Source organism: Protopterus annectens, chromosome 11.part0 (assembly GCF_019279795.1).
Source record: "Protopterus annectens isolate FY-2018-M chromosome 11.part0, PAN1.0, whole genome shotgun sequence".
Lineage (NCBI taxonomy): Eukaryota > Metazoa > Chordata > Ceratodontiformes > Protopteridae > Protopterus > Protopterus annectens.
In genome coordinates, this window is record NC_056745.1 from 1,478,370,341 (window position 1) to 1,478,394,670 (window position 24,330).

At 39.9% G+C, this 24,330-nt stretch overlaps 1 protein-coding gene across 1 annotated transcript in view; it reads right to left on the bottom strand.

Annotated features, from left to right (window-relative positions):
* PANX2 (pannexin 2) overlaps positions 1 to 24,330 on the bottom strand; it is a 294,318-nt gene that overhangs the window by 10,768 nt on the left and 259,220 nt on the right. The window contains exon 3 of the mRNA XM_044088783.1: positions 6,575 to 6,627. Coding sequence (XP_043944718.1) covers positions 6,575 to 6,627 — 53 coding nt within the window. The remainder of the gene's footprint in view (positions 1 to 6,574; positions 6,628 to 24,330) is intronic.

Sequence of the window (24,330 nt, forward strand, 5' to 3'; positions counted from 1 at the left end):
GGAAAAGACACGTTAAAGACTGCATTATATATGTAACATACAAAATCTGTATAAGATTAAATAAATAGATGGTAAAAAACTCTCATTGTAGTATAAAAACAGATAAATGGTGTTTAAAAATACATAAATAATGAATAAATAATTATTTAAAACAGTGTTATCTTTCTAGGGCTTTTAATTTCAAAAGAGAGCTGATAGAAATGTGTTCATTTAAGCCTTGTCAACTAGATGCATTAAGACACAGTCGCCAGTAAAGCTCCCTCTTTTCTAGTAAAAGAGACCAGGCTCCACCTTGAGGGTCTGTAAAGAGACCAGGCTCCACCTTGAGGGTCTGTAAAGAGACCAGGCTCCACCTCGAGGGTCTGTAAAGAGACCAGGCTCCACCTCGAGGGTCTGTAAAGAGACCAGGCTCCACCTCGAGGGTCTGTAAAGAGACCAGGCTCCACCTCGAGGGTCTGTAAAGAGACCAGGCTCCACCTCGAGGGTCTGTAAAGAGACCAGGCTCCACCTCGAGGGTCTGTAAAGAGATCAGGCTCCACCTCGAGGGTCTGTAAAGAGACCAGGCTCCACCTCGAGGTTCTGTAAAGAGACCAGGCTCCACCTCGAGGGTCTGTAAAGAGACCAGGCTCCACCTCGAGGGTCTGTAAAGAGACCAGGCTCCACCTCGAGGGTCTGTAAAGAGACCAGGCTCCACCTCGAGGGTCTGTAAAGAGACCAGGCTTCACCTCGAGGGTCTGTAAAGAGACCAGGCTCCACCTCGAGGGTCTGTAAAGAGACCAGGCTCCACCTCGAGGGTCTGTAAAGAGACCAGGCTCCACCTCGAGGGTCTGTAAAGAGACCAGGCTCTACCTCGAGGGTCTGTAAAGAGACCAGGCTCCACCTCGAGGTTCTGTAAAGAGACCAGTCTCCACCTCGAGGGTCTGTAAAGAGACCAGGCTCCACCTCGAGGGTCTGTAAAGAGACCAGGCTCCACCTCGAGGGTCTGTAAAAAGACCAGGCTTCACCTCGAGGTTCTGTAAAGAGATCAGGCTCCACCTCGAGGTTCTCTAAAGAGACCAGGGTCTGTAAAGAGACCAGGCTCCACCTCGAGGTTCTGTAAAGAGATCAGGCTCCACCTCGAGGTTCTCTAAAGAGACCAGGCTCCACCTCGAGGTTCTGTAAAGAGACCAGGCTCCACCTCGAGGTTCTGTAAAGAGACCAGGCTCCACCTTGAGGTTCTGTAAAGAGATCAGGCTCCACCTCGAGGTTCTCTAAAGAGACCAGGCTCCACCTCGAGGTTCTGTAAAGAGACCAGGCTCCACCTCGAGGTTCTGTAAAGAGACCAGGCTCCACCTTGAGGGTCTGTAAAGAGACCAGGCTCCACCTCGAGGGTCTGTAAAGAGACCAGGCTCCACCTCGAGGTTCTGTAAAGAGACCAGGCGCTACCTCGAGGTTCTGTTTTAATATTATCAATGACAGTAAAATAAAAAGAATGACTAGTATTTTCCATTATGGGCTTGCTAAGTGCATTTGTATCTTTTTTTGATTTTATGTCAAACACATGCTCATAGATACATTTTTTTAATTTACTTTTCGTTTTTCCAATATAAAAACAGCGACAACAGTTACATAAAGTGCAATAAATAATCCTTTCAGATCCACAATTGTATTTTTGATGATGTTTTACTTCAATGTTGTTTATCAGAAAAGTGCTACCTTCCTTAATGTGTTTACAATAGTTACACATGGCACATTTTTTCATGTTCCCAACATTATTCATTCACTTTGGTTTCATCCCATATATGTTCTTTAAGTTCCTGCCCTTCCTAAATACTATGTTAGGATGTGAATCAATAACTGGTCAAATGGCTTTTTCATGATTTAAACAGAATAAAAACAACAGGAACCAGCCCCACAGCTCGAGCAAGACGTTGTTTCAGCAAAAAATGTGCTCACGAATAAAAACACATAAAGTTTATTTCCACGAAGTAAAATCCAATTGTACACAAGTTCAATGCTTAAGCGCTTTCATCTGAGTATCTCAGATTTCATCAGAACCAGGTTATACACTTTTTACTGCCCTTTTAAAGTAAATTTGGCGCCAAAAACATGTAATTTCTTAAAGATACATTTCCCATTCTAATTCCAAAAAGGATGCCCTATACAAGAGCTGTCAAAAAATACTGTTTCATCATTTTATGATTACTATATATGTGCAAAAAATGCATGTAGGAATAATATATCATAATTATCTAAATAAATAAATAGATATCTAAATAGATAAAATTCATATATGTTATAAAATATTAGTTAAAAACTGTGTTGTAAATTATAAATTATAAATTATAAATTGTAAACTCATATACTAAATTTGATGCATACCACTAGTGTGCACATAAAAAACTTTTTTTAAAATATTTTATAAAATATTAAGAAGTTCCAGTGAGAACCATAGAATAAAAAACTTAGACTAAAATCTAAAACTGAAGACCTTAGACTATGAAAAACTTAACCCCGGTCCAAAATTAAAAATGGCTTAATACTAATGAAATCGTTAAGACCGGGGGAAGTGGTGGCATCACAATATATTTGCCATTCACTTTCTTTGTATGCTAGCCATGTCTTCCAATTACCACCGTGTGCTGATTGTTCTACCTGATCTATAATCATAAATTTAAAAGTATGGTCATCACCCTTATCAAGAACATGTCTACTTAGGGCATTTTTTGTGTCTTTTTTCTTTATCTTGTAAAGATGTTCATAGATTCTTGTTTTGAATTTTCTCTCTGTCTTGCCTATATAATAGGCAGGACAGATAGAACAAGAAGCAAGATACACTACCCTCTGACTATTACAATTCCCTGTAATACTCCAGCACTTAGTTCTCATCACATTGTCCAGTCTAACCATACCCTTTTCATTGATGTTTATACACTGCTTGCAAGATCCACACTTTTTTGTTGGTCTTCTTAACTTCTTTGCCCTATTGTAGGAGCTAACCTCCAAAAGTTTTTTCAAATTCAAGGCAGTTTTATAAATACAAATGGGATTATTCCCTATAATGTCATTGTCAGATGTATTCAACAATTCCCAATGCCTTTTCACAATTTCTTTCACAAGGTTAGTATATGGACTGAACATAATGATACACACTATTCTATTAGTGTAGGAATTTTTCTTTTTATTTTCTTCTAATGGTCGTCCCAACAGGGGCTTGTATCTCATACCCCAGTTGTTTTTAACAAATGTAGCCACTTTTTTCACCATTCTTTTTGGATATTTTCTATCCAAAAACATCTGTGAAATAATTTCTACTTCTTTTTCCATATTCTCTTTAGAGGATGACATCCTTGCTGCCCGGATGTATTGTCCCTTAAGCACATTTCTAAAAATGTGTTGGGGGTGGCAACTACCAAATTCTATATAATCGTTTGAAAAGGTGGATTTTCTGTATATTTTTGAAGCAAATCCATCTGGAGTTGTACTTATAAAAGTATCTAAATAGGCAATGCCTAGTTTGTCCATCTTATAGGTGAATCTTAAAAAATTGGTGCTTGAATTAATATAGTCAATGAATCTCTTGATATCTTCAATGGGGCCCTTCCAAATAATAAATAAATCATCCAAATACCTAGAATATAGGGAAATATTTTTAAAGAATTCACTCGAAAACAAAAATTGATTTTCCCATTCAAGCATAACCAGGTTTGCGAAAATGGGGGCACAAGAAGCCCCCATAGCCACTCCTCTGGTCTGCCTGAAATACTCTCCTTCAAATTGGATGTAATTGTGGTCAAGTATTAGGCCCATCATGTCCAAAATTAGGCTAATTTTGTCCCAACTCAACCCTGAATATTTTTTCAAGCTATTTTCAAAAAACTCCAAACCTATTGTACAAGGAATACAAGAAAATAAATCTTGAACATCTATTGTAAGAAAAACCATGTCCTTTGACCATACATCAGGCGTAAATCTACTCAAAAATTCCCAAGAGTCTTTAACCAAATGGGGAACCATATTGTAGCTGTGTTTGGTCCACTGATCAATTACAACACCCATATTATAAGTTTTGGAATGAGAACCAGAAATAATAGGTCTAAAGGGTGGGGTCTCTATAGATTTATGAATTTTTGGAATTCCAAAAATACTAGCAACTCTTGGAAATTCAGTTCTCAAAAAGTTGTAAATTTCATTAGTGACACGATTATCCAACAAATATTCTTCTATTATTAAGTCAATCCTGTGATAACCTATATTAATCTGATTTAACGACACTTCTTCATAATTTCCTGAAGTGAAAAGAATGTCATGAATTGCTTTAATATAGTCCTCTGTGTCAAAAATGATAATACCCCCTCCCTTGTCTGGTTTCATTAATCTTATATTTTTGTTGTTTATCACATTTTCCAGACATTCTCTTTCCCCCTGGGTTAAATTGTTCTCAAAAGGGGCATTTAAATTCTCCCTATTGTGTATATTCTTGTGTAGTCTGTATATATCCCTACAAACCATTTTTTCAAAAATCCCCACTTGGGGGTGGGGGTTGGGGATATATGCACTCTTTTTACAAAGTCTGTTCTCCCTTTGATTTCTTCCTACATCAGAATCCTCTTTATTTCTAAATTGTAGGGCTAAATTTAATCTTCGACAGTATAACTTTATCTCTTTAACAACATCAACAGAGTTAAATTTTACTGACGGAATATATTTCATTCCCTTGCTGAATGTGTTTTTATTCGTGAGCAGATTTTTTGCTGAAACAACGTCTTGCTCGAGCTGTGGGGCTGGTTCCTGTTGTTTTTTATTCTGTTTAAGTTGATTTGTGTATGTTTTTTCATTATTTAGTATGGAACAATTATTTTCTAAGATTTTTCTTAATGTTTAACTGTCATTAGTGTATATGGTAATGAAAGACGTCTTATAGTCCCTTTTTATTTCTTGGTTCTCCACATTTGAGCACAGAGTGGAGTTGTTGATACTGGTGATGTTGGTGTCAATATCTGATAGTAAAGGACTAAAATGACCTCTCTCCCTTTTATTTACTACTTCCAACATAATATCAGTAATACATTTGTACGGATAGCCTCTCCTTGAAAACATGGATTTCAAGTTGTCACATTCACTGAAAAAATCATCCATGACTGAAACCATTTGGGCTGCCCTAACAAATTGCCCCTTTACAATGGCTTTTTTCTGTTTCAGTGGATGTGTACTTGAGTAATGGAGTAAGGAGTTGGAGTAGGTTTCCTTTCTATATATTTTTGAAACAAATTTATTGTTTGTATAATCTTTAGTGAGAAGAACATCTGGAAAGGGCAACTGGTCCATACTATAATTATATGTGAATTTCAAAAATGTAATAGTAGAAGCCATATAAGAAATTAGTTCAGTGATGTGTTCTGGGGGTCCATCCCACAAAATAAAAATGTCATCCAGGAACCGGGTGTAACATTTTACATAATTGAACATCGGACTGCTGAACAAAAGCTTCTTTTCCCATTGGGTGACAACAATATTTGCGTACAGGCCCCCACAAGAAGAACCCACTGCCACCCCCTCCTGTTGCAGATATATTTCATGGTTAAAGTAGATAAAGTTATTTTTCAAAACAAGTTCAAGTAAGTGTGCATATACTTGGACATTGTTGTGTTCAACTCCTTTTTCATATAAGTATTCTGAAAACCATTCCAAGCCTGTGTAATGGGGAATAACAGAATATAAATATTTGGTGTCAGTAGTCAAAAGGACATACCCAGTTTTAAATGGAGTGTTGTTAATGAGATGTAAAAAACTCCATGAGTCCTTACATATATGGGTTTCAGAGAATACCAGTTCTTTAAGTCTAATGTCTAGGAGTTTTATGAGTGGTGGGTAATGGAACCTTTTGCATCCACAATGGGTGTCATGGGTGGCTGTTCGAGGTTTTTATGTAGTTTAGGTAACCCAAACATCACTGACATCCTGGGATATGACACTGTGAGATAGTTTAACTCTTCAATGGTGAGGGACTCCTCTATAAATAAATCCTGTAACTCGTTCTTAATTCTATTGTATGCTGTGTGTAATTCATTCAAGGAGGATTTTGCATACGCTTTCCCATTCAAAATGTGTAACATCTTGTTAGTGCAATCAACCTGATTCATAAGGACTACACCTCCTCCTGTGTCAGGTTTCATTATTCTGACCAATCCAAGTACACTTTTAATGTCCTGTAATACACCCTCCATGTTATTGTCTGTCTGTCTTTGTTGATTAATCCTTAAAAAATTATAAATATCAAGTTCACATATTCTTTCAAACAGTTGGATAATCGGGTGAAAGGGTGGGTTGTATGTGATTGACATGGCTAAAGGATTAATAAAATCTTCTGATAATGAATTCTGAAAAAGGATGTTGAAATTCAACTTATGTGTGTATAATTTCAGGCCAATTAATGTGTTGGAAATGTCTGTAGGTTCTGCAGGTACGTAAGTAAATCCTTTTGAAAATAAGTCACAGTGCTTAGTCTTAATAAACACATCAAAAAAATTGTACACTTTGAAATCGCCTTCACCATTAGTAATGATAAGACAATGGGGTAGTACATAGAAAACACCTCTAAAATAGATGGCAAATCATTATTTAAATCCTGTTGGACCAAGTTTGATTCTGTGCCCCCCTCTCCCTCTGACTGAATCTCCCCCTCATGTTCCATTGAGTACTGGTGGAAAGGTGTTCCCCTGGTGTGTTTCCCAGGGTTGGTCTGAAACTGTTATTTTGTTCCTTATTCTCTCTGGCCATCTTAGGGGTGGGAATTCTCGTGGGTCTAAAAAATCATTTTGTCCATTGTTAGCAATATCACAGTCAACTTCAGTGTTGTTAACAGTATTGTTACCAGCAAAAGTATTATAACCATGGTCTGGGAATTTGTTACCCCATTCCTGTGAAGGAGGTTGTTTGGGGTAAGTCCATCCCTTCCCATAGTCATTTTTATCCCTGTTAAGCTTTTTTACGTTACATGCTGTTACAGAGGTAGATAATCGCTCAATACTACTAAAAATACGTGTGTATTCATATTTAAATTCCTCATATTGTGCATGTTCACTTATTCTTTTATCAAGCTCTGAAACACTAGTAATTAAATCATTAATCATAACATCATTACTTTTCACAATAACTTTCATGTATTCAACACCATGGGCATCAAAAAGAGCCATAAGTTCTTTATGCAGGTCAGAACCTGCTTTTAAACCACTGGGATAACACCACATTCTGAGTCCCTAAGGAACAATGTGCTCTTATACATTCAGCAAAGTATGCATTGTCAAGCTGCAAACGCTTGATTATTGCGGGCGGTGCAGTGGTGCAGCAGTTAATGTTGTTTCCTCACAGCAAGAGGTTCTCCGGTTCAATTCTTGGCTGGGGTGCCTTCTGTGCGGAGTTTGCATGTTCTCCCTGCATTCGCATGGGTTTCCTCTGGGTACTCCGCTTTCCTCCCACATTCTAAAGACATGCTTCTGGAGCATTTCTCTCCGGGCCTCCGCTGAAAACAGGATCTGTGGAACCTAGTCGGACTTTCCTGGTTAACAAATGTTAAATACAATAAAATAAATATTGAAAGTCTGCAGTCAAATTTCTCTAAAAGTAATTCAATATTATTGTTAAAAACAATACCTGTTGGTTGCTTTTCACTGTTCAAAACTATGGCTTCAGTAAGCCAGTCCTTTAAAACTGGAACAGAACCTCTGTAGTTGGAATGAACACTTGATCCTGACACAGTAGGTTGAGAAACCAAATTTACAGTTCTCTGTCCACATGGGATTGAATGTTCATCTTCATTAGTTAATCCAGCCCTAAGGGATGTAGAGTTCAACGAATTACATCTTTGGGATGTGTTTCCTTTGTTCAAAATGCTGTGTAAACTAGTAGAAGCAACCACTGCTTCTGCTGGAGTGCTCAGTGTGCACCAGCTAAGCCACTGTAAAGGGGCAGTTTGTTAGGGCAGCCTGAATGGTTTCAGTCATGCTTCTGCTGGAGTGCTCAGTGTGCACCAGCTAAGCCACTGTAAAGGGGCAGTTTGTTAGGGCAGCCCGAATGGTTTCAGTCATGCTTCTGCTGGAGTGGTCAGTGTGCACCAGCTAAGCTACTGTAAAGGGGCAGTTTGTCAGGGCAGCCCGAATGGTTTCAGTCATGGATGGTTTTCTCAGTGCTTTACATAATTGTTGTAAATTAAAAAAATGTATCTATGAGCATGTGTATGACATAAAATCAAAAAAAGATACAAATGCACTTAGCAAGCCCATAATGGAAAATACTAGTCATTCTTTTTATTTTACTGTCATTGATAATATTAAAACAGAACCTCATGGTGGAGCCTGGTCTCTTTACAGACCCTCGAGGTGGAGCCTGGTCTCTTTACAGACCCTCGAGGTGGAGCCTGGTCTCTTTACAGATAACTCCGAAACAAAATATGCTAGCAAGTACGGCAGGTGCACGAGCCACAGTAACTTGAGTATTAACAAACAAAAAGGCCAGCTAGCCACTGAGGAAAGCTATAAGCTGAAACCGGTCTGGTTCTAATAATAAAACATTTTTGTTTCTATTTCTGCTTCATTCCCTGGTGCTGGCCTTTTTGTTTGTTAATTCTCCTTACAGACCCTCGAGGTAGAGCCTGGTCCATTTACAGACCCTCGAGGTGGAGCCTGGTCTCTTTACAGACCCTCGAGGTGGAGCCTGGTCTCTTTACAGACCCTGGTCTCTTTACAGACCCTCGAGGTGGAGCCTGGTCTCTTTACAGAACCTCGAGGTGGAGCCTGGTCTCTTTACAGAACCTTGACGTGGAGCCTGGTCTCTTTACAGACCCTCAAGGTGGAGCCTGGTCTCTTTACAGACCCTCGAGGTGGAGCCTGGTCTCTTTACAGAACCTCAAGGTGGAGCCTGGTCTCTTTACAGACCCTGGTCTCTTTACAGACCCTCGAGGTGGAGCCTGGTCTCTTTACAGAACCTTGAGGTGGAGCCTGGTCTCTTTACAGAACCTTGAGGTGGAGCCTGGTCTCTTTACAGACCCTCAAGGTGGAGCCTGGTCTCTTTACAGACCCTCGAGGTGGAGACTGGTCTCTTTACAGAACCTCAAGGTGGAGCCTGGTCTCTTTACAGACCCTCGAGGTGGAGCCTGATCTCTTTACAGACCCTCGAGGTGGAGCCTGGTCTCTTTACAGACCCTCGAGGTGGAGCCTGGTCTCTTTACAGACCCTCGAGGTGGAGCCTGGTCTCTTTACAGACCCTCGAGGTGGAGCCTGGTCTCTTTACAGAACCTCGAGGTGGAGCCTGGTCTCTTTACAGACCCTCGAGGTGGAGCCTGGTCTCTTTACAGACCCTCAAGGTGGAGCCTGGTCTCTTTACAGACCCTCAAGGTGGAGCCTGGTCTCTTTACAGACCCTCGAGGTGGAGCCTGGTCTCTTTACAGACCCTTGAGGTGGAGCCTGGTCTCTTTACAGACCCTCGAGGTAGAGCCTGGTCTCTTTTACTAGAAAAGAGGGAGCTTTACTGCCGACTGTGTCTTAATGCATCTAGTTGGCCAGGCTTAAATGAACACATTTCTATCAGCTCTCTTTCAAAATTTTTAAACGTTTTAAATAATTATTTATTCATTATTTATGTATTTTTAAACACCATTTTATCTGTTTTTATACTACAATGAGAGTTTTTTACCATCTATTTATTTAATCTTATACAGATTTTATATGTTACATATATAATGCAGTCTTTAACGTGTCTTTTCCTTTAAGGGGGTGTGTCAGTTTAAATAATGTATTAATTCTTTAATGATTTTTTTACCCAGTTTTTCTGTACTATATAAAGTGATTGTGTGATTATATTTATTATCTGATGAAGTTCTGAAGTGGTCAGGATGAAAGCACTTATTTGTTTTATTCTCCTCAATAAACTCCAGTATTGGTTTTACTGAATTTGGCCTGAATAGCTGCATTTATTCACTGTGAAGTGGTTCTTCCTCCTGTCCCTGCTTGGCATTTTTGTGTTTTATAATAAATACATGTTGGCAGGATAGATTCCTATCCCAAAGTATCCCCGCCTTTGTAGAGTCACAGCCTTGACCCGTTATCCTCCATAAATAAGGATTATTATTTAGGCTTACAATGGTCTGCATACATACCTATAAACTTACGAACCTATGTGCTGCTGACATACATTTTCAATGGGTTTTACAAGATTTAAAAGACAACATCCCTTCTTGGCAAACCCATACAGTTCCACAGTAAACAGAAGCCGGTCAACTGTCATTTTGAATAAGCTCCATTATGACTGTCTCCTTGAGTTCAAACCTGATTGAGTCTAATGTTGATTTATTTATTTATTTAACATTTGTTAACCAGGAAAGTCCAACTTGGAACTAAGCCAATTTTCAGCGGAGGACCGGAGAGAAATGCTCCAAACGCATGTCTTTGAAATGTGGGAGGAAACCGGAGTACCTGAAGAAAACCAACATGAATGCAGGGAGGATATGCAAACTCCACACAGAAGGCACCCCAGCCGAGAATCAAACCGAAGAACCTCTTGCTGTGAGGTGACAACTCTACCGCTGCACCACTGCGCCATAATGTGTCTAAAAATAGTGCCACTACAGCCTGTCCCCACAAGTCGGGATGCATTAACCTGCTAACATTTTGCTTGATGTAAATGACATGAATTTAGTTAGACTTTTCTTGCTTCTGTGTATGAAAATGAGACATACGATGCTTAATAGGGTTCCTATCAGCAGACCGAAGACACATGTTTTCGAATGCGTCTTGGTCGAACTGACAAAACCAAAACTGCAAAATATCAAAATGGCATGTAAGCGAATTCTTTAAAAAAAGAAAAAAGCACCAGTCAACTGTAAAGGAGTGGCTTGGGCAAAAAATATTGTAATAGAAAAAGAGAGCTTAGCCAATCCACCACAGCTGAAACAAGAATTATGCACGACCACCTAATGATGCATAAAAAACACACTTGGGAAAGAATTCACTTGGCTGCTTCGGTACTTTGCCATTTTTGGCACTGTAGTGCAGTCTTGGAGTTGGTGTATTTAAGTAGGGGGGGTGTGGAGGGTGAAGCCCCCCACTTAATCTCATATTTTAATGTGCTTTTGTTTTTTTTTTTTTTGGAACAGCCATTTTTTTTCCCTTGGGAAAAAAATCGCTGTTCTGACAGTTCAGTTTTGTAAGCTTTCGCTTACATGGGGTAGATTAATCACCGTTCGCTTACCTAAGCATTTCAGTGATCTCATATAGATCCGTTTAATATCAAGACATCTGAGTTCTTAATTTTACTTCTGGCAGCAGTTTCCACACCTGTAATTACGTAAGAGGTTCTTTCCTTTGCCTGTGTATGTATGTATGTATGTATGTATGTATGTATTTATTTATTCATTTATTTATTTATGTATGTATTTATTTATTTATTTATTGCATTTGTTAACTAGGAAAGTCCACTGGGCCTAGAAAGAGCCCATTTTCAGTGGAGGCCTGGGGAGAAAAGCTTCACATTATTACCTAACAAAGTGAAATATTTATACATAGAACAACGTATGTTGACATTATTTTTTAATTCAAACATGTAATAAATTAATAGCAACAGCAGTAATCATGTTTACAGTCAAAGAGCAGTATAATGTTTACAGTCAAAGAGTAGCATAATGTTTACAGTCAAAGAGTAGCATAATGTTTACAGACAGAGTAGTATAATGTTTACAGTCAAAGGGTAGTATAATGTTTACAGTCAAAGAGTAGCATCATGTTTACAGACAGAGTAGTATAATGCTTACAGTCAAAGAGCAGTATAATGTTTACAGTCAAAGAGTAGCATAATGTTTACAGTCAAAGAGTAGCATAATGTTTACAGACAGAGTAGTATAATGTTTACAGTCAAAGGGTAGTATAATGTTTACAGTCAAAGAGTAGCATCATGTTTACAGACAGAGTAGTATAATGTTTACAGTCAAAGAGTAGTATAATGTTTACAGTCAAAGAGTAGCATAATGTTTACAGTCAAAGAGTAGTATAATGTTTACAGAGTAGTATAATGTTTACAGTCTTAGAGTAGCATAATGTTTATAGACAGAGTAGTATAATGTTTACAGTCAAAGAGTAGTATAATGTTACAGTTGGCATACATATCTGCAGTATACTTAGCAGCGGAGAAGTGGTATAGAGTGGAAAAGGAGGAGACAGAGGGTTAGGGGGAAATAGATATTGTGTGGAGACAGAAGGATTATGTAGGGAAGACAGAAGGTCAGGGACAGTTTGTAGTGTAAAAGGTTCAAGTTGAGATTGCAGAGAAAAGAGTTAGGTGTTGAGGTAAGTTGGTGGGGTGCAGGAGCATAGCCAATGAGAGGAGAGATGTGATTTGACTGATTTTTTGATGGTGGCTGGATTGCTGATAGTTCTGAGTGAAGTAGGAAGATTATTCCAGAAAGAAGAGACAGTATGAGTGTACAACATTTGGCCGGCTGAGAGCTTGGCTTTGTTGACTGACGGTAGCATTTTGTTTTCACAACTGAGTTGGTGATTAGGATAGTATAGGCTCATTATATAGCACTGAGTTGGTGATTAGGATGGTATAGGCTCATTATAGAGGACTGAGTTGGTGATTAGGATGGTATAGGCTCATTATAGAGACAGTAACATTTTATTTTCAGACCTGAGTTGGCGATTAGGATGGCATAGGCTCATTATAGAGACAGTAACATTTTGTTTTCAGACCTGAGTTGGCGATTAGGATGGTATAGGCTCATTATAGAGACAGTAGCATTTTGTTTTCAGACCTGAGTTGGCGATTAGAAAGTTATAGGCTCATTATAGAGACAGTAACACTTTATTTTTAGACCTGAGTTTGTGATTAGGATGGTATAGGCTCATTACAGAGACAGTAACATTTTATTTTCAGACCTGAGTTGGCAATTAGGATGGTATAGGCTCATTATAGAGAAATGAGTTGGCGATTAGGATGGTATAGGCTCATTATAGAGACAATAGCATTTTGTTTTCAGACCTGAGTTGGCGATTAGGATGGTATAGGCTCACTATAGACACAGTAATATTTTGTTTTCAGACCTGAGTTGGCGATTACGATGGTATAGGCTCATTATAGACACAGTAACATTTTGTTATCAGACCTGAGTTGGCGATTAGGAAGATATAGGCTCATCATAGGGACAGTAACATTTTGTTTTCAGACCTGAGTTGGCAATAAGGATGGTATAGGCTCATTAAAGAGACAGTATAATTTTATTTTCAGACCTGACTTGGTGATTAGGATGGTATAGGCCCATTATAGAGACAATAACATTTTGTTTTCAGACCTGAGTTGGCAATTAGGATGGTATAGGCTCATTATAGAGACAGTAACATTTTGTTTTCAGACCTGAGTTGGCGATTAGGATGGTATTGGCTCATTACAGAGACAGTAACCTTTTGTTTTCAGACCTGAGTTGACGATTAGGATGGTATAGGCTCATTATAGAGACAATAACATTTTGTTTTCAGACCTGAGTTGGCGATTAGGATGGTATAGGCTCATTATAGAGACAATAACATTTTGTTTTCAGACCTGAGTTGGCGATTAGGATGGTATAGGCATATTATAGAGACAATAACATTTTGTTTTCAGACCTGAGTTGGCAATTAAGGATGGTATAGGCTCATTATAGAGACAGTAACATTTTGTTTTCAGACCTGAGTTGGCGATTAGGATGGTATAGGCTCATTATAGAGACAGTAACATTTTGTTTTCAGACTTGAGTTGGCGATTAGGATGGTATTGGCTCATTACAGAGACAGTAACCTTTTGTTTTCAAACCTGAGTTGGCGATTAGGATGGTATAGGCATATTATAGAGACAATAATATTTTGTTTTCAGACCTGAGTTGGTGATTAGGATGGTATAGGTTCATTATAGAGACAGTAACATTTTGTTTTCAGACCTGAGTTGGCAATTAGGATGGTATAGGCTCATTATAGAGACAGTAACATTTTGTTTTCAGACCTGAGTTGGCAATTAGGATGGTATAGGCTCATTACAGAGACAGTAACCTTTTATTTTCATACCTGAGTTGGTGATTAGGATGGTATAGGCTCATTACAGAGATAGTAACATTTTGTCTTAAGACCTGAGTTGGTGATTAGGATGGTATAGGCTCATTACAGAGATAGTAACATTTTGTTTTCAGACCTGAGTTGGTGATTAGGATGGTATAGGTTCATTATAGAGGACTGAGTTGCCGATTATGATGGTATAGGCTCATTATAGAGGACTGAATTGGTGATTAGGATGGTATAGACTCATTATAGAGGACTGAGTTGGCGTTGGCGATTAGGATGCTATAGGCTCATTACAGAGGACTGAGTTAGTGATTAGGATGGTATAGGTTCACTATAGAGGACTGCATTGGTGATTAGGATGGTAAAGGCTCATTACAGAGGACTGAGTTGGTGATTAGGATGGTACAGGCTCATTATAGAGGTCTGACTTGGCGATTAGGATGGTATAGGCTCATTATAGAGACAGTAACATTTTGTTTTCAGACATGAGTTGGCGATTAGGATGGTATAGGCTCATTATAGAGACAGTAACATTTTGTTTTCAGACCTGAGTTGGCGATTAGGATGGTATAGGCTCATTATAGAGACAGTAACATTTTGTTTTCAGACCTGAGTTGGCGATTAGGAAGGTATAGGCTCATCATTTTTACAGTGAGCTGATCGAAGGAAGGACACTCAGCAAACTCGGAGCTACAATATATAACATTAAGTATCCTGTTTTTGTTTATTTTGTTCTTTATTTCTTTGTTGTTTATAGCACTTTGTGTACTGTGTATTTTTTCTAGCTAGTTTCACTGTGTGTGAGGTATTAACTGGAAATTGTCCACTCTTATTAAGCATCTGTTGTGTTGTTTGTTTATGATAACTTGTTGCAGTTAAACTCTTTTTTTCTAGTGGCTCCTTTAGCTGTTTAAAACTTTCATTTAAAGGCTCACTGCTGCTTTTCAGCTGTGAGTAACATTTCTGCAGTTTGTTCTAAGTAATGGGGATATTTGTAGCATTTCCATATTCAGGCTTGTATTTGGGCCTAGTGCTTGTGGAGGCTGTGTGTCTGAGCACATAATTCAGGGACATCTTGTTTTAGCCAAAGCCATCAGGCATTTCAGTGAGAGAGAATATTGTTTGAGGTCATTGGCTGACTGAGGTCTCCTGGACTACAGCTTAGACTAAGCACCTCATTGGTTCTTTTGAGATTTCTTTCTTAAAAGCTGTCTCAGGTTTCAACTTTCTGTTACCTAAGAAGCTCAGTTATGAGTGTTCAGCCATTTTACAGTGAGCTGATCGAAGGAAGGACACTCAGCAAACTCAGAGCTACAATATATAACATTAAGTATCCTGTTTTTTGTTTATTTTGTTCTTTATTTCTTTGTTGTTTATAGCACTTTGTGTACTGTGTATTTGTTCTAGCTAGTTTCACTGTGTGTGAGGTATTAACTGGAAATTGTCCACTCTTATTAAGCATCTGTTGGGTTGTTTGTTTATGATAACTTGTTGCAGTTAAACTCTTTTTTCTAGTGGCTCCTTTAGCTGTTTAAAACTTTCATTTAAAGGCTCACTGCTGCTTTTCAGCTGTTAGAGACATTTCTGCAGTTTGTTTCCCACCCTCCTCCCTGTTGGTATAGTGTTTTATAGTTGGTGGCTTTGCAGTTGCCCGCCCCTAGTGTAAATTTGATCTGGGACCCCCCTCCCAGTCTAGTGTCATTACTTCATTCTACCCAGTACAGGGAGAGCATTTGAGAAGGCCAATCAGCTTAGTTTCTGCTACTCCTTTCTCTCTTTCCTTTCTCTCTTTCCAAAAAAAAAAATGTATCTGCTTTTACTGTATTTGTGTTTTTTCCTACTTTATTTTGCTTTTGCGTCATCTTAAAAGTACTCAATTGTATTTATTACTGCTTGGTGTAACTCATTGTAAGCCTTTTAGTTTAAGCACCTGGGCTTCAGACCAGTTTTACATTAGGAAGGTTTGTGGTCTGTACTGTAGTGGCAGAACAGGTAGCTTACATCCTTCTAAGTTGGGAACTGCTGATTGAGGGCTCAGTGTCTGTTATTCTAAAAGTGTATTAATTCTAGTTTAAGCACTTGGGCTTGAGGCCAGTTATTTTACATTAAGAGGGTTCGTGTTCTGCACTCTTGTGGGAGGAGAGGCTGGACTCTGTCCTTCTGAGCTGGGAATTTCTGGTTAAAGCTTATAGTGCCTGCATATTTGAACTGCTTCTTACTGAAATTGGTACACCTCATTTGCTGTAGCATAGACTAGATCCAGGCCTGCTGAATCTAGCTTTGTTTGTATAACTTGAGCACTAATCCAGGCATTCTTTAAAGTATTCAGTTGTATTTATTACTGATGGTAGTAACTTGATTAAAGTGTAGCTATCATTTCTAAGTCTTTTGGATTAAGCACTTGTGCTTCAGACCAGTTGTTTTACATTAGGAAGGTTTGTGGCCTGCACTGTGGTGGCAGGACAGGTAGCTTACATCCTTCTAAGTTGGGAACTGCTGATTGAGAGCTCAGTGTCTGTTATTCTAAAAGTGTATTAGTTCTGGTCTAAGCACTTGGGCTTCAGGCCAGTTATTTTACGTTAAGAAGGATTGCGGTCTGCACTCTTGTGGGAGGAGAGGCTGGACTCTGCCCTTCTGAGCAGGGAATTTCTGGTTAGAGGCTTATAGTGCCTGCATATTCTAACTGTTTCTTACTGAAATTGGTACACCTTGTTTGCTGTAGCATAGACTAGATCCAGGCCTGCTGAATCTAGCTTTGTTTGTATGCTTGTTGTTTGTTTATTTCCTGAAACGCTAATTCCACCTAAAACGTGGCCTTTTAGCACTTCTGTGGATCCCTAGTGATATCTGCATTGCTTACTGTACTTATTTCCTTGTTTCACTTGAAAGAAAGTTACTGTTTGTCGTTTTTGCATTTAAGTTACCTGCAACACATTGCATTTAAGTTACCTGGCACTTGCTCACTAAAGCAATTATATAAGTCAGCTCTAAAAAATTAAAAGCACTACACCCTCACAAACTCCCCTTGAGTACCTTGTTCCCCATTGGCCCTTTTTTCAATTATAAAGGAATTCCCAATACTATTCTAGCATGTCCAAAGGTCAGTTGTCAATCTCCTCTCCGGTCCAGCTGGTGAATATGGGAATCTTGAGGCAATGTTACAACTGCCACATGTACACAGACAACCCTCTCCTCCTCCCAACAAATTCCAACACATGTGAGAGATGCAACCATATAGTCAAACTGGAGGCTAAGCTCTCTCAACTCAGTACTGGCGTAACCAGTCAGGAGGAGAAGGAAACCACACTCACTACAATTCCAGTCTCACATAGACGTACCACGACAACAATCCAAACACATAAACACACAAAAACATACTTGGAGGCTCTAAATAAAAATCTGCCTAAGCAGCAGAGACCTCCAAAGCAGACACCCAAGCAACGCTACCCCAAAACAAAACACGTGCAACACATCTCACAAAGCCAGTGTGCCGAACAGTCACAGCCCTTAAGGCTAAACAACACACCTGATACACTTGTAATAGGTGACTCTATCATCAGGCACACTGACGTCCCGCTCACCAGGCTGAACAAGGAGAAGGTCATGGTGGGCTGCCTGTCGGGCGCTAGGATCTGCCACATAACACAAGCACTCAGGTCACTCCAAGGCAAGTACAAATATGACTCAGTCATTGTCCATGCTGGTGTGAATGACCTGAGACATACCTCCCTGGACTACATGAAAAGAGACATAGAGGAGCTCTCTGAGCATGTAGCCCAGGCCGGTATGACCCTGACCTTTAGTAGCATCTTACCCTCACCAAGAATGATGCCACAATATGAAGACAAGATGATCAATTTCAACAATTGGCTTAAGTGTTGGTGTCATTCAAAGGGGATCCAATGCCTGTCAGCCTGGGATGACATGCTCGACAAGCCACGATGCTTCGCTAGCGTCGGCTTGCACCTGTCACCCTGGGCTTTGGATATTGGCAAAGGCTCTTGCTACCCCATAGTGCCTTTTTAGGCAAGGCTCAAAAGACAAACCCACCTCCATAGGTATCACAAGGGATAAGAAACTAAGAGTAATGCTACTCAATGCCAGAAGTCTAAACCTCAAGATGCACTTTTCGAAACTCTCCTTAGCATGGAGAACATCGATATCTGTGCAGTAACAGAAACCTGGTTCAAGGCTCCCGAGAGCACCCCAGCACTACCAGGTTATACCTCATACCATTCTTTTCGGCCCCAAAACTTGGACCGAACCACAAAAGGAGGGGGAGTATCAATATTCATCAAAGATACCCACACCTCCAGGTTGGTGGCACAGCACGAAGCATCAGAGACTATCCATGTGCAACTAACTGTGGGTAAAACTGCCTTCCAGTTTATAGCCTGCTACAGACCACCCTCCCAAACACAGGAACCCCACTTGGCCTTCCTGAGAATACTGGAAAATATGAAGGTCTCCCCAAATACCATTATATTGGGCGACTTCAACTACCCAAACATAGACTGGGAGCATTATTCTAGCTCCAACACCCTAGCCCAAAGGTTCCTAGAATTCATAAACTCAAATGCTATGGAACAACTTGTTACCACTCCCACAAGAGGGGAAAACAAAGTGGACCTGATCATCACCAACATGGGGACACTATGCTCCAGACCAGAAGTGTATCCCTCACTGGTAAGATCAGACCATAAACTAATCTCACTGGATATTCACATCCCGACCCCACCCCCTGCTCAGAAAACCACAGTGAAAAACTTCTCTAAAGCAAATTTCACACGCCTCAAAACCGAGGCGAAATCCTTCAAAGCCCCCAGACCAGTGGAAAATACGGCCCAGACCGCAGAATCCTTTATAAACGCATTCTATGAACACCTTCAGGAATGCATGGATCATGCAATCCCAAATAAAACCAAGACCCAATCCTCCAAAGGCAGACGTCCTGTCTGGTGGACCCCTGCCATAAACAAACTATACAATAGAAGGAGGAAGCTACTACATGATAGAGCAAAATCCCAAAAAGGGAAGGCATCTCTGATCAGTATTAGCAAAAAACTACGGGCACTCATAAAATCGTCTAAACCCAGCTTCGAGATAAAAATTACATAGGACACTAAGGATAATCACAAGGCTTTTTTTAGTTATGTTAGGAACCTGGGTGGGTATTCCCAGATATGCTCAGAATTAGTCCAAAATGACAAAAAATACACTGAGCCCACAGACATTGCCAGCATCCTAGCTGACAGGTTCAGTGCAAACTTCTCCCCCCTCTCCCCACCAAAAAGGCAAATATCTATCCCAACAGAGTGCTGCCCCCCTGACATCTCAGATGCTCAGGTAAGAGCTGCCCTCTCCAAAGCAAAAAACACAGCATCAATGGGACCAGATGGTGTCCCGGGCTGTGTCCTACATGAACTCCAAGAAGAGCTAAACCCAAAGATAAAACTACTGTTCAATCTTAGCCTTACTACAGGATATGTACCCAAAGAGTGGTGTACAGCAACAGTGGTCCCTCTCCACAAAGGTGGTGCCTCAACGGATCCTGGAAACTATCGCCCCATAAGCCTGACTAGCTTGGTCTGCAAAGCTATGGAAAGGATCATCATGGACCTCATAAATAAAGATATTGGGGACCTACAGACACTGGATCCTACCCAGTTTGGCTTTGTTAAGGGCAGATCCTGCCTCTTAAACCTGGTTGATTTCTTTGAAACAGTCACCAAGGCCATTGACGAGGGGAAGGTGGTCCACACAGCCTACCTAGACCTCGCAAAAGCCTTTGATACAATACCCCACTCGGGCATTATAGATAAGCTCACCAGCTTAAATATAAACCCCTATGTCACTAGATGGGTTGCAAACTGGCTCAAGGACAGAACCCACATGGTTAGAATTGCTGGAGCCATGTCAGACTCCAAACCAGTTACAAGTGGCATCCCACAAGGCTCAGTCCTGGGACCTCTCTTGTTCGGTATATATTTCTCGGCGGTACAGGCCAACACGGAAGGACTGTGGCTGACCAAGTTCGCAGATGACTGCAAGCTGGGCGCCATAATCAACTCTCCAGCCAACACAAGCATCCTCCAAAAGGGCCTCATAGAAACAGACAACTGGTGTCAGAGCTATGGCCTCAAGCTAAACGCCAAAAAGTGTATAGTCATCCCCTTTGGCAAAAACAAAGTGCCCACAAATTACCACATAGGTGGTAATCCATTAAGTACAGAAGAAGTCATTAGGGACCTGGGGACCCAAGTTGATAGCAATCTCTCATTTGACAACCACGTGGCCAAAGTGGTTAGAAAAACATTTTATATAGCCCACCTAATCATGAAGGGATTCACATCTAGATCAGGGGAGGTCATCGTACCTCATTACTCATCCCTCATCAGGCCCATAATTGAGTACAATGCCCTTTTGGGATGTACCTTACCAGACACCTGCAGCAACTGGAAAGACCCCAAAAGTACCTCACCAAGAGGATCAAAGGGCTCAAACAGATGCCATATGCTGCCCGGTTAAAGAAACTCCAGCTCTACTCAGTGGCATACCACCTGCTCAGAGGCGATCTGTGCCTGACGTATAAAGCCATGTCCAACCCGGAATTAATGGACATGCTGCACCTCAGAAAATCCAAATCCCATCGAGCTACGCACACGAGAGACTTGAACGTCAGCACTGAAATAAATAGGACATGCTGGAGGGACAGATTCATAACCCAGAGGCTCCCTTCACTCTGGAATAAAATTCCAGTCCAGGTTAGGCAGAGTCCCACATTGACTCTCTTCAAGAGGAATCTTGATGAGTGGATGGGAGATCATAGGTTAACCCCAGCTATCACTTCTGTGTCACTGTTAGACAGAGGCACAGTATACTAACCTCAAAAAAAGGCATAGCAAAATTAATTTAAAATGGGTGGCGAAAGCCAAACACACTCTGGCTAGGCTTATAAATACCCTAAGGCAGATAGCCTAGTATGAACCTATGAACCTATGAACCTATAGGGACAGTAACATTTTGTTTTCAGAACTGAGCTGGTGATAAGGATGGTATAGGCTCATTAAAGAGACAGTAAAATTTTATTTTCAGACCAGAGTTGGCAATTAGGATGGTATAGGCTCATTATAGAGACAATAACATTTTGTTTTCAGACCTGAGTTGGAGATTAGGATGGTATAGGCATATTATAGAGACAATAATATTTTGTTTTCAGACCTGAGTTGGTGATTAGGATGGTATAGGTTCATTATAGAGACAGTAACATTTTGTTTTCAGACCTGAGTTGGCAATTAGGATGGTATAGGCTCATTATAGAGACAGTAACATTTTGTTTTCAGACCTGAGTTGACAATTAGGATGGTATTGGCTCATTACAGAGACAGTAACCTTTTGTTTTCAGACCTGAGTTGACGATTAGGATGGTATAGGCTCATTATAGAGACAATAACATTTTGTTTTCAGACCTGAGTTGGCGATAGGATGGTATAGGCTCATTATAGAGACAGTAACAATTTGTTTTCAGACCTGATTTGGCAATTAGGATGGTATAGGCTCATTATAGAGACAGTAACATTTTGTTTTCAGACCTGAGTTGGCAATTAGGATGGTATAGGCTCATTACAGAGACAGTAACCTTTTGTTTTCATACCTGAGTTGGCAATTAGGATGGTATAGGCTCATTATAGAGACAGTAACATTTTGTTTTCAGACCTGAGTTGGTGATTAGGATGGTATAGGCTCATTATAGAGACAGTAACATTTTGTTTTCAGACCTGAGTTGGTGATTAGGACAGTATAGGCTCATTATAGAGGCAGTAAAATTTTGTTTTCAGACCTGAGTTGGCAATTAGGATGGTATAGGCTCATTACAGAGACAGTAACATTTTGTTTTCAGATCTGAGTTGGTGATTAGGATGGTATAGGTTCATTACAGAGATAGTAACATTTTGTTTTCAGACCTGAGTTGGTGATTAGGATGGTATAGGTTCATTACAGAGATAGTAACATTTTGTTTTCAGATCTGAGTTGGTGATTAGGATGGTATTGGTTCATTATAGAGGACTGAGTTGGTGATTAGGATGGTATAGGCTCATTATAGAGGACTGAATTGGCGATTAGGATGGTATAGGCTCATTACAGAGGACTGAGTTGGCGATTAGGATGGTATAGGCTCATTACAGAGGACTGCGTTGGTGATTAGGATGGTATAGGCTCACTACAGAGGACTGCGTTGGTGATTAGGATGGTAAAGGCTCAGTACAGAGGACTGAGTTGGCAATTAGGATGGTATAGGCTCATTATAGAGGACTGAGTTGGCGATTAGGATGGTATAGGCTCATTATAGAGGACTGAAACATTTTGTTTTCAAACCTGAGTTGGTGATTAGGATGGTATAGGCTCATTATAGAGACAGTAACATTTTGTTTTCAGATCTGAGTTGGCGATTAGGATGGTATAGGCTCATTATAGAGACAGTAAAGTTTTGTTTTCAGACCTGCGTTGGTGATTAGGATGGTATAGGCTCATTATAGAGGCAGTAACATTTTGTTTTCAGACCTGAGTTGATGATTAGGATGGTATAGGCTTATTATAGAGACAGTAACATTTTGTTTTCAGACCTGAGTTGGCGATTAGGATGGTATAGGCTCATTATAGAGACAGTAACATTTTGTTTTCAGACCTGAGTTGGTGATTAGGCTGGTATAGGCTCATTATAGAGACAGTAACATTTTGTTTTCAGACCTGAGTTGGCAATTAGGATGGTAAAGGCTCATTATAGAGACAGTAACATTTTGTTTTCAGACCTAAGTTGGCGATTAGGATGGTATAGGCTCATTATAGAGACAGTAACATTTTGTTTTCAGACCTGAGTTGGAGATTAGGATGGTATAGGCTCATTACAGAGACAGTAACATTTTGTTTTCAGACCTGAGTTGGCGATTAGGATGGTATAGGCTCATTATAGAGACAGTAACATTTTGTTTTCAGACTTGCGTTGGCGATTAGGATGGTATAGGCTCATTACAGAGGACTGTGTTGGTGATTATGATGGTATAGGCTCTTTATAGAGGACTGAGTTGGCAATTAGGATGGTATAGGCTCATTACAAAAGACTGAGTTGGTGATTAGGATGGTATAGGCTGATTACAGAGACAGTAAAATTTTGTTTTTAGACTTGAGTTGGCGATTAAAATGGTATAGGCTCATTATACAGACAGTAACATTTTGTTTTCAGACCTGAGTTGGTGGTTAGGATAGTACAGGCTCATTATAGAGACAGTAACATTTTGTTTTCAGACCTGAGTTGGCGATTAGGATGGTATATGCTCATTATAGAGACAGTAACATTTTATTTTCAGACCTGAGTTGGCGATTAGGATGGTATAGGCTCATTATAGAGACAGTAAAATTTTGTTTTCAGACCTGAGTTGGCGATTAAAATGGTATAGGCTCATTATACAGACAGTAACATTTTGTTTTCAGACCTGAGTTGGTGGTTAGGATAGTATAGGCTCATTATAGAGACAGTAACATTTTGTTTTCAGACCTGAGTTGGCGATTAGGATGGTATAGGTTCATTATAGAGACAGTAACATTTTTTTAGACCTGAGTTGGCGATTAGGATGGCATAGGCTCATTATAGAGACAGTAACAATATTGTTTCAGACCTGAGTTGGCGATTATGATGGTATAGGCTCATTATAGAAACAGTAACATTTTGTTTTCAGACCTGAGTTGGCAATTAGGATAGTATAGGCTCATTATAGAGACCGTAACATTTTGTTTTCAGACCTGAGTTGGTGATTAGGACGGTATAGGCTCATTATAGAGACAGTAACATTTTGTTTTCAGACCTGAGTTGGCGATTAGGATGGTATAGGCTCATTATAGAGACAGTAACATTTTGTTTTCAGACCTGAGTTGGCAATTAGGATAGTATAGGCTCATTATAGAGACCGTAACATTTTGTTTTCAGACCTGAGTTGGTGATTAGGACGGTATAGGCTCATTATAGAGACAGTAACATTTTGTTTTCAGACCTGAGTTGGCGATTAGGATGGTATAGGCTCATTATAGAGACAGTAACATTTTGTTTTCAGACCTGAGTTGGCGATTAGGATGGTATAGGCTCATTATAGAGACAGTAACATTTTGTTTTCAGACCTGAGTTGGCGATTAGGATGGTATAGGCTCATTATAGAGACAGTAACATTTTGTTTTCAAACCTAAGTTGGCAATTAAGATGGTATAGGCTCATTACAGAGGA